This window comes from Leptonychotes weddellii, chromosome 16 (assembly GCF_054177405.1).
Source record: "Leptonychotes weddellii isolate Sample4059 chromosome 16, ASM5417740v2, whole genome shotgun sequence".
Classification (NCBI taxonomy): Eukaryota; Metazoa; Chordata; class Mammalia; order Carnivora; family Phocidae; genus Leptonychotes; species Leptonychotes weddellii.
Window position 1 is genome coordinate 44,427,049 of NC_138384.1, and position 9,640 is coordinate 44,436,688.

The 9,640-nt window shown below is 58.8% G+C and overlaps 2 protein-coding genes across 6 annotated transcripts in view; one reads left to right on the forward strand and one right to left on the reverse strand.

Moving 5' to 3' along the window:
* The window catches only part of NPAS1 (neuronal PAS domain protein 1), a 16,767-nt gene extending 11,402 nt beyond the window's left edge, over positions 1 to 5,365 (forward strand). For all 5 annotated transcript variants that reach the window (XM_081807175.1, XM_081807178.1, XM_081807179.1 and 2 more), the window contains 7 exons: positions 301 to 472; positions 1,805 to 1,920; positions 2,147 to 2,304; positions 2,808 to 2,914; positions 3,230 to 3,377; positions 4,121 to 4,215; positions 4,777 to 5,365. In XM_081807175.1, coding sequence (XP_081663301.1) covers positions 301 to 472; positions 1,805 to 1,920; positions 2,147 to 2,304; positions 2,808 to 2,914; positions 3,230 to 3,377; positions 4,121 to 4,215; positions 4,777 to 5,240 — 1,260 coding nt within the window. In that variant the 3' untranslated portion in view covers positions 5,241 to 5,365. The remainder of the gene's footprint in view (positions 1 to 300; positions 473 to 1,804; positions 1,921 to 2,146; positions 2,305 to 2,807; positions 2,915 to 3,229; positions 3,378 to 4,120; positions 4,216 to 4,776) is intronic.
* Positions 5,366 to 5,496: 131 nt separating this feature from the next.
* On the reverse strand, positions 5,497 to 7,873 carry TMEM160 (transmembrane protein 160). The gene is made up of 3 exons (XM_006746278.2): positions 7,628 to 7,873; positions 6,479 to 6,571; positions 5,497 to 5,845 (listed from the first exon to the last, which is right to left on the reverse strand). Exons 1-3 carry the CDS (start codon positions 7,833 to 7,835, stop codon positions 5,580 to 5,582), a joined length of 567 nt encoding a protein of 188 aa, XP_006746341.1. The 5' UTR covers positions 7,836 to 7,873; the 3' UTR covers positions 5,497 to 5,579.
* Positions 7,874 to 9,640: the final 1,767 nt, after the last annotated feature.

The following is a 9,640-nucleotide window of genomic DNA, read 5'->3' on the forward strand; positions in this document are numbered from 1 at the left end:
GGGCAAATGGAAGCTATGAGAAGCAGGCACGCGGCTTCTTAATAAGCCGGTGCAGAAAATCCTTAATGATCACCGGGTTTGAAGTGAGAAAGGCATTAGAGCCTAAGTTTGTATCTCCTTTTAAAAAAAGGTTAAAAAAAAAAAAGAAAGGTTAAAAGGTTAAATAGAAATTCTAATAAAAACACAAAACTGGCTTGAAGCGCGCCTGCAACGGAGGCGAGTGAGCCCGAGGCTGAACCCCGGGCGAGTGACTGCGCGCGCATCTTACCCGCCCTCTGCGGTCCCCTCTTCCGCCGGCAGGTGGAGCTGACGGGTAGCAGCGTCTTCGACTACATCCACCCCGGGGACCACTCCGAGGTGCTGGAGCAACTGGGGCTCCGGGCCCCGACCCCCGGGCCCCCCACCCCGCCCTCCGTTCCCTCCTCTTCCTCCTCCTCGTCTTCCTCCTCGCTCGCGGATACCCCTGAGATCGGTAATTCCAAGGGCCCCCAAAGAATGCGGCTGAGGGTAGGTCAAGGGACACCCGGTACACTGTATCCAGCCATGTCTTTAAACAAAAACCACTCTCCTTCGAGCTGTGCAAAGCAAATTTTTGTAAAATGATCAGAGGCTAAACCGAGGCAACAAGACTTGGCTCCCTAAAATTGCCTAAGCTGCCTGGCTCCCCAAGATTTGAATTTTAGAAAGACCCCTCTGGCCACCAAGTGGAGATGGGTGCCTGTGGGTGACAGCTGGAACCCGGCTTTGGTAATAATAAAACAGGGCACGCTCATTGGCTTTTACAGGTGCTGTGCCTTTAAGTGCGTAATTTCACTGAATCCTAACCACAACCCCGCAAGCAGGAACTATCAGTCTTCACTTTGCACAGGTGGAAACTGAGGCGCAGCACAGAGAGGTTAAGTTAATTGCCCCAGGTCACACAGCTGTGAGTGGTTGAGCTGGACTCCAGCCCAGGTTTGTCTGGCTGTAGCATCTGTGCTTCCAGGCCTTCTCTCCAGTGGAAAATTCCACTCCATGTTGGAGAGGGTGGGTGTTGGGAGATTACCCTGAAAGTTCCTTTTAGCTCTGAGATGTTGGGGGACTGGAGACTAAGTCTCCTGTAAGTAGGATCTTCTTATATCGGGTTTGCTTAGCACCAAAAGCATCTGAGCTGTCAGCGGCGCTTGCAATCTTGGGAGATGTCTGTGACACACACGAGGGTCCACCGAGGCACAGGTCCGTCTGGGTGTGAGCAGCTATAAGACCACCACGGGATTTAGAGACTAATCTGTATTTGTGGGTCTTACTGCTCTGTGCTGGGGAGGGCTGGGGACACAGAGATGACAGCAGCCCCAGCCCTACCCTCTGGGCTCACAGTCCAGGTGGGGAAGACTGACCAGTCCCTTGAGAATGATGATCCAGAGTGGTCAGGGCTGGGGTCCCACCCCAAAGGGATGCCTGACCCAGCCAGGGGGTTAGGGAGGGCTTCTTGGAGGAGAAGCTGTCCCACCTGAGACCTGGAGTTTGTAGCTAAGTTGGTGTCAGCGGGAGGCGGTTCTTGCCAAAGTTTGAGGCCAAGGTGAGGAGCTGGGCTTTATCCCAAGGGTCCTAGGGAGCCATGGCGGTTTCAGGGCAGGAAGGGACAGGGTTATATTTGAGACCGGGCTGGCTGCTGCTCAGAGGGGAGGTTGGTATACGACTTCAGTGAGGTTGTGTAACCATTAGGCCGTGGCCATGACCCTTGGCTAGCTGTACTGGGGGCAAGGGGGGCCCGTGTGTGTTTTTTCCTCAGGACCCCGTAACCTTCCTTCACTCCCCACCCCAGAGGCCAGCGCCGCCGAGGTGCCTCCCTTCTCCCGGGTCCAGGAGCGCTCCTTCTTCATCCGCATGAAATCGACCCTCACCAAGAGGGGGCTGCACGTCAAGGCCTCGGGGTACAAGGTGAGTGTGAGCTCTCCGGCCCCAGCTTCTGACGCCCACCTGGGGAGAGCCCCCGCATTTCCGCCAGCTATGTCCTTGTGCCCCGGCACCTGTGGGTGACAGCCGCAGCCTGGCCCGGTGGCCGGGTTGTGGTCGTCCTGCCCGTGCCTGCCCCCCTACCCGTCCCCCCGCCCCCGCCCCCCCGGCCTCGCCAGGCTTCTCCTCCAACCCCGCCTGCCGCCTGCAGGTCATCCACGTAACGGGGCGCCTTCGGGCCCGCTCCCTGGGCCTTGTGGCTCTGGGCCACACGCTGCCCCCGGCCCCCCTGGCTGAGCTGCCGCTGCACGGACATATGATCGTCTTCCGTCTCAGCCTGGGTCTCACCATCCTTGCTTGTGAGAGCAGGTACCGGGGTTGGGGGCCGAGGCGGGCGGATGGGGCCACGCGGGAGAGCTGGGGCTGCGGGCAGTCAGAGCTGCGCTGGGGAGCCCCGGGGGCTGGGGAGCCCCGGGGACGGAAGAGCCCCGAGGGCGGAGGTACCGGAAGGAGGAGGCCGGGGCGGGGCCCGGTGGGGAGGGTGGGCGGGGCTTGCCCGAGGCCCCTCCTGCAGAGCCCCGCCCCGCCCCACTTTGTCTCCTGGCCCGCACAGTGGGGGAAAAGTAAAATGTGAAATCGTCCCCACGCTCTGAGAGCCTTCCGAGTGCCCGGGGCCACCCCGCACCCAGCAGTGCCACCTGCCTGAATGCTCATGGCCACCCTAGGAGGGACACTAGTGTTACGCCCATTTGACCCAGGGTTAGACTGAGGCCCAGAGCACTCCTGGTGATTCCAGAGCCAACACTGCCTCTTGTCCTCTAACCCCTGGTCTCAGACCCCTTCTCAACTCCTTTGTCACCTGCTGTCCTCAGAGTCAGCGACCACATGGACCTGGGGCCCTCAGAGCTCGTGGGTCGCAGCTGCTACCAGTTTGTCCACGGACAGGACGCAGCCAGGATCCGCCAGAGCCACCTGGACCGTGAGAACCCCTGTCTCCTAGCACCCCTGGCCTGAGTGCCCCCAATCCCTGCACCCTGAGCCACAGCTCAGACGTGGGGTGGGAGGAAAGGGGCCGTGGTGTCTCTGTGACCCCGCCCCCCTTAAAAATCCAGAAGGCCCCCGTGCCAGGTTAGTGCTCAGTCCTTCTGACTCGGTCTCTCCCCATCTCCCGCTCTGTACTTTTGACCTTGTCTCCTCCCTACCGTCACCCTCTCTGTCCCCGTCTTCCTCTCTCACCCCATCTTCCTGTCCACCTGTCTGTCTCTGTCTCGGCCGGCCCCTGGGCTGGGCCCAGTGCTGGACAAGGGGCAGGTGATGACTGGTTACTACCGCTGGCTGCAGCGGGCTGGGGGCTTTGTGTGGCTGCAGTCCGTGGCCACCGTGGCCGTGAGCGGGAAGAGCCCCGGGGAGCGCCACGTGCTCTGGGTCAGCTACGTGCTCAGGTGAGGGCTGTAGCCCGTGCGCCCCGTAGGGCGGCTCAGAACCCCTCCGCAAGACTTTGCCGTCTCTCCCCAGCTTGGGGTGGGGGGGGCTCCTCTTCGGGGTGGGGGGAGCTTTTCAAAGAGGACAAGCCCAGAAGGGTTTGAAAACAGGAGGGGGACGGGGACAGTGAGAGGAAAGGCCCGGAGGTGGAGTGACCTTGCTTGCAGGGGACAGAGGATTGAGGAGGCAGCTTTGAAGTGGCCTCAGTCCCACGCAGAGGGTCTGGACTTGATTCTGGGGCACTGGGGAGCCATGGCAGAGTTTAAAGCTGGAGAGGGTCACAGTCATGTCTGCTTTGTGGAAAGACCCCTCTGGCTGCTGCAAGGGACTTCGAGGGACACGACAGGGGCTGGGAGCCCAGGGAAGAGATTGGGGCGGGTCCAGGAAATGCCAGACAGTACACGTGGAGGAGGGCAGGTGGCATCTGCTCACACCCACGTCTCTGGCTTTGATGGCCTGGCTTGGGGCTCCTGAGAGGAGCAGCAGTTTGAGAGGAAGATGCTGAGGGGAGATGAGCATGAGGTACCCAGGGGACACCCAGGTGGTGACATTCGCAGGGGGGGCGGGGGGCACAGGCTGCCCAGGTCTGGCCTCGGGACACGGGGCTAAGCTGGGCTAGACCCCAGCTTGGAGGGGGGGGGTTGCAGTGATGAGCCCTAAGTACCATGGGGTGGGGGCTCTACACCCCCCGTCTTGTCCCCAGCCAAGCCGAGGGTGGCCAGACCCCTCTGGATGCCTTCCAGCTTCCGGCCAGCGTGGCCTGTGAGGACGCATCCAGCCCAGAGCCAGAGCCCACAGGTGAGCCTCACCTCCCACCTCACCCCAGGAAGCTCCAAGGGAAGGGGTCTCTGGGCCCTGAGCTTTCCAGTCTGGAAGCCACTAGCCACGTGTGGTGACTTACGTTTCATTTCAAAAATGAAAGACTGAGTTTCTCGGACACCCTTGCCACATTTCAAGGGCTCCGTGGCCTCACGTGGCCAGTGGCTAACGCGTTGGAGCACACAGATATGGAACGTCATAGAGGAAAGTTCTGTCGAACACGGGTCTAGACCAGGGTTTGTCAGTCTCCCCTCTACTGATATCTGGGGCCAGATCATTCTCAGCTTTGAGGGCTGTCCTGTGCATTGTAGGGTGTTTAGCAGAATCCCCAACCTCTACCCATAGATGCCAGGAGCACCGTCCACCCTAGCTGTGGCAACCAGAAATGTCTGCAGACTGCCACATGTCCCGCTAGGGGACAAAATGGCCCCAGCTGAGACCCACAGGTCTAGACCACCGAGCTCAGCTTTATTCCACAGATGGGAAGACTGAGGGCTGGGGACGCACACACCCAGCGCCCTTCATGTCTCCCTCTTCTAGAGCCAGAGCCTCCAGTGGAAGGGAAGCAGGCTGCCCCCCTAGACAAGGACGAGGCCCCCCGGAGCCGGGGCAAACGCATCAAAGTCGAGCCTCGCCCAGGGGAGGCTAAAGACCCAGAGGACAGTGGGGATGAGGAGCCGTCTGGCCACCCGGCCCTGCCTCGGCCTGAGTTTACTTCTGTCATCCGGGCAGGGGCCCTGAAGCAGGACCTGGTGCGGCCCTGGGGCCTGGGGCCTCCTGGGGACCCCCCACCTTCCCTCCTCCATGCGGGCTTCCTGCCCCCCGTAGTGCGGGGCCTGTGCACACCCAGCACCATCCGCTACGGCCCCGCGGAGCTGGGCCTCATGTACCCGCACCTGCAGAGGCTGGGCCCGGGCCCCACCCTCCCCGAGGCCTTCTACCCCACCCTGGGCCTGTCGTACCCGGGGCCCACGGGCATCAGGATGCAGCGGAAGGGGGACTGAGGACTGGAGAGCTGCCTACAGAGCCGGACCCTGAGGGACAGGTGGGGCCCCGAGGGCACTGCCCTAGGGCTGAGCTCAGCCCTGTCGGCCCGCCCGGAAAATTAAACACCTCCTCCTCCTCTGTGGCTCGGTCTCCGGGGGCCTTGGGGCTCCTCTCTCCTTTTCTTTCTCCTCCTTGGTTACCTCCACCTGCCTCGCCTGGCTCCCACGCCCGCCCCACCCTCCCCATTGCAGGAACCACTACTCGGAACATGGAGCAGGCGAAGGGTCAGGTTTTAATGTCCCGGTCCTTGGGCCCCCGGCCGTCCAGCGCCCGGCCATTCCCCATGGCCCAGCCACTCACTCTGGTGGTGGCCGGCCTGCTTCATCGGGGCCTTCAGCAGCCGCCGTCCCGTCGTCCTCGGGCACCAGCTCCACATCCAGCTCCAGCTGACCCATGTAGAGGCCGACGGCACAAGCCCAGAGCAGGCCTACGGCCAGCACGGCCCCCACACTCGCCGCCGCGCCCCCCAGCGACAGCTGCATGGGTCCCCGCAGCGCCGCCAGGCCCACCACGTAGGAGGAGCCGCCCCACACCACGCACAGGCCGCCCAGCAGGAAGAAGCCTGTGCGGGGGGAGAAGGCTGCAGTCAGCGGGAGGGAGGGCCCGAGCTCCCAGGCCAGGGGGCTGCCGGCCTGCAGTGGGGTGGCTGGAGGCCCGGGTCTGGGAGCCCGATGACCCGGGGACCGAGGTGGCTCAGGAAACTGAGGTGGAGTTAGAGAATGGGGCAAACTCAAGGTCAGGGTAGGGGTCAGTAGAGACCCAAGCTCAGGGACTCGAGAAGGTGTCAGAGGGTGGTGTCTAGGATGTGGAGGTGGGGTTCAGGACCAGAGGAGGGGTGGGGAGCTGGTCTGAGAGCAAAAACAGGGCTGGAGGGGCGGCAGCGGGGCCAGTCTGGGGCTGAGCCAGCATGAGGGGCTCAGCCAGGACCCTCATCTTTGTCGAGAAGTCGGATAGGAGGGTGCAAGGACCCACCGCCCTCCCCAGTGCCCAGGAAGTCGGGGTGGGTGCGAGGGAGGGTGAGGTGGCTTCTGGCGGGGGGAAAGAGTGAGGGGATCCACACTTAACTGGGGAGGTTGGGACGGGGCAGGGAAGAATCTACAGCCACCAGGGAGGATGGGGGCTCTACCTCCTCAGTGGGAGGGGGGGCAAGTGCCCACACTTCCTGGTGGGGGCGAGAGTGGGGGTCTGCACTCACCATAGGCAGCTTCCCGACCCATGTCACTCTGCATGAAGGAGATGACCCCGATACCTGATGCCAGGAGACCATTGCGGAACCAGGAGAGGAATGCTACAGGAAGGGGGGTGGGTGGGTGGGTGGGTGGGGGCAAGAAATCAGCATCAGCCCAAACCCTGCCCCCAACCCCATCTGCCCTGACGGTGTTATCCCACCCCAAATCCCCGCCTAGTCCTGGCAGCCCTCCACCTAACCTTATCCCCGCGCCCAAACTCTGGCTTCCATCCATCTCCGAGCCCTCTCCCCCAAACTCTGCAGCACCAAAGATTCAAGACAGTCTGCAGAATGTGGAGGAGCATCTAGGAACCCAAACTGCAGGACCTAAATCTGAGGACAGGCAGATCCCAAGAGGTCATCGCGGTCAACGTCCCACCCCCATACATGTGTATCCACGCCCCCCCTCCCCCCGGGGACAAGCTGTTCCCTCACTTCACGTCTCTCTCCAGCCTCCCCCTAATGCCAACTATCAACTATCTGCGCACGTCCTTCCTTGCTGTTATTTACATCCATTCAAGTTCCTGGTGGGGCGCTAACGGGCCAGTCGGGTTACAAACCCCACACCCTTACCCCAGCCTCTATCTACCCTCTCCACGTGAGGCCCCTCCCCCTGCAGCCTGGATCACCTGGCCCTCCAATCAGCCCAGAGCTATTCTATTATTGGTTGTTCCTCCCTCCAATCCGGAACTCGCCCCCTCTTTGGTGGGGATCCACACTCCCGCCTAATGCAGAGTGGTCGCCTCTTCAAGCTGAACTGGCTCCTTCAACGCGGACCCCTCTAGTAGGCAACTCCCCGCCCTTAACTCTCTCTGGACGCCTCTCTCTCACCCAGGCAGTGCAATTTTATAAGGCTGCCAGTCCTAGCCCGACTAACCTCTCCAATCCCTACTGCACCCCACTAACCGGACACCGTCCCATCTGCAAGCCCTTCTTTGCGGACAGACTGCGCTCTTGCAGCGAGCACTTCCCTGCGCTTATACGGAAGCCCTGCTCTCTCCGGAGCCCCGGCCCTGTTTCCAGCAGGAGCCCCGTCCCCACCCCCCACCTCACGCGCGCCGACCGCTCGGCTATCCGGAACCCCCTCTCCTGTCCGGGCCGACCCCAGCCTCAGACCTGTCTCGTGAGCCTTCCGAAGGAGCCAGGCGTCCGCACGATCCAGCTCGGACACGGGGGGTGGCGAAGTCCCGGCGCGGGGGCCGTGGCCGGGGGCGAAAGACCCCCGGGCGCCCCCGCTCCGGGGCCGCGGAGGCGGCAGCAGCGCCCCCCGGAAGCAGAGCCGGGCCAGTCGGGCGGCCCGAGCCCACCACCAGCCGCCTCCCATGGTTCGCACTACGGCCGCCGCTCACCGACCCGCCCCCATGGGCCGCCCGTAGGCTGAAGAACACGTCACTCAGGGACGTCGGCTCACCCATTGGTTTTGCGAGCGCCACTCAGGGCTGGCCCCCACTGTCCATTGGTCGACACTGCCGGTGATTCCTCCTCTGTCATCTGTGCCGGTACTGTGCGTCCCACCTTGCTTCTGCTACTGGACTACGAATCCCAGAGAATGTTGCGCCCATAGAAGGCCTGTCTTCAGAAGCCGGGGGCATGATGCCTGCTGGGAGTTGTAGTTTTGTTAATAACTTTAATTCTCATGGCCAATAAACAAAAACAAAGCAAAACAAAATTCTGCTTAATGTAGAACCTTAGCAAAATCTCGAAAAGCCGAGAGGAGAAAGCAAAACTCAACATTAATCCCACTGATGAAGTTACTGCTAATACTTTGTTGTACTCCTGCCCCGTCTTTTTTCTAGGTAAGTGTAAAACGAGAGGCCGTTTGACAAATTAACTTTTTTTCACATAACGGTAAGTCGTGAACATTGACTGGTGGCATTGAATACTTTTCACAGCATAATTTCTTATTTTAAAAAATACTGCTGATTTTGAACACAATCCAAGATGCAAAAGATACAAAAGGGTCTAATGAAAAGTAATTTTCACCCCGTGCGCCAGCCAACCATCCCCATCCTCCGTTCCACAGCATTAAGTTTAATGGTATGCATTACACGTAGGTACCACAGGGGATCCCCGTCCCTAAGTTGTTTCCTATTTTCCTGACTATAAACTATTGCTGTTTCCTTTTAGGTTTAAACTGGCAAATTTCCATTTATATCCCCTTACTACACTGTGTGGTAACTATCTCTATACTTTGTCTCTGCCAATAGGCTGTGAGCTTTCAGTGGACTGGGTCCTTGATTGACACATCTCCATGTCCCCCAACCCAATATAAGCAGGGACTTGGTAAATAATAATAGCAAACATTTACCAGTGGCTTTCCCTGTGCCAAGAATTGTGCTATGCACAGTCTGTGCATGATGTCATTTCATTCTCATTGTAACCTTAGGAGTTATGAACTAGAATGCTCCCTCTTTTATAGGGAGGGAGAAGTGAGGTAATACAAATTGATGTTTATTGGGCACTAACCATGTATCAGACGCTGTGCTCTCACTTTACGTGGATATTCTCATTAAATCTTCAAAATAGGGGTGCCTGGGTGGCTCATGGTCTTGATCTCAGGGTGGTGGGTTCAAGCCCTGTGTTGGACTCCACACTGGGCAGGGAGCCTACTTAAAAAAAAAAAATCAATTTTATGTTTACACACTAGGTAGAAACAGTTGCAAAATGAGATTGAAAATAAGTTCTTTTACAATAGTATCAACCCCCCCCCCAAAAAAAATAGTATCAAACCCAAAAATCCTTAGGAAATATTTTAACAAAAGATATGCAAGATTTCTACACTGAAAACTACAAAATACTGTTGAGCCACATTAAAGAAGATCTAAATAAGTGGAAATATATACCATGTTCATGGATTAGAAAACTCCTTGCTCTCATGGAGCTTCCATTCTAGAGGGATAGGCAGAAAATAAGCACTAAACATGCTAAATAAGTAAATCCTTGGGGAAGTCCAGGGGACTAGAGGAGCCCAGAGAGGGTACCTAACCCAGCCTGGATGTGGAGTCAGCAAGGGGGTGCCTAAGTAGAAACCTGAACTCTGAGTAGGCATAGACCAGATAAAGCATGATCAGAGACTTACAGAAAGAATCTGGGGCCCAGGAAAGCTTATAGTGAGTGTAGGAGATTGAA

What these genes read in the sequence shown, in the direction of transcription:
- TMEM160 (XM_006746278.2), bottom strand. Translation starts at nt 7,835, where the DNA reads ATGGGAGGCGGCTGGTGGTGGGCTCGGGCCGCCCGACTGGCCCGGCTC. An exon ending in TCGGAAGGCTCACGAGACAG is followed by an intron (nt 6,572 to 7,627) that starts GTCTGAGGCTGG and finishes CCCTTCCTGTAG; the next exon opens with CATTCCTCTCCTGGTTCCGC. An exon ending in GGGTCGGGAAGCTGCCTATG is followed by an intron (nt 5,846 to 6,478) that starts GTGAGTGCAGAC and finishes CCCCCCGCACAG; the next exon opens with GCTTCTTCCTGCTGGGCGGC.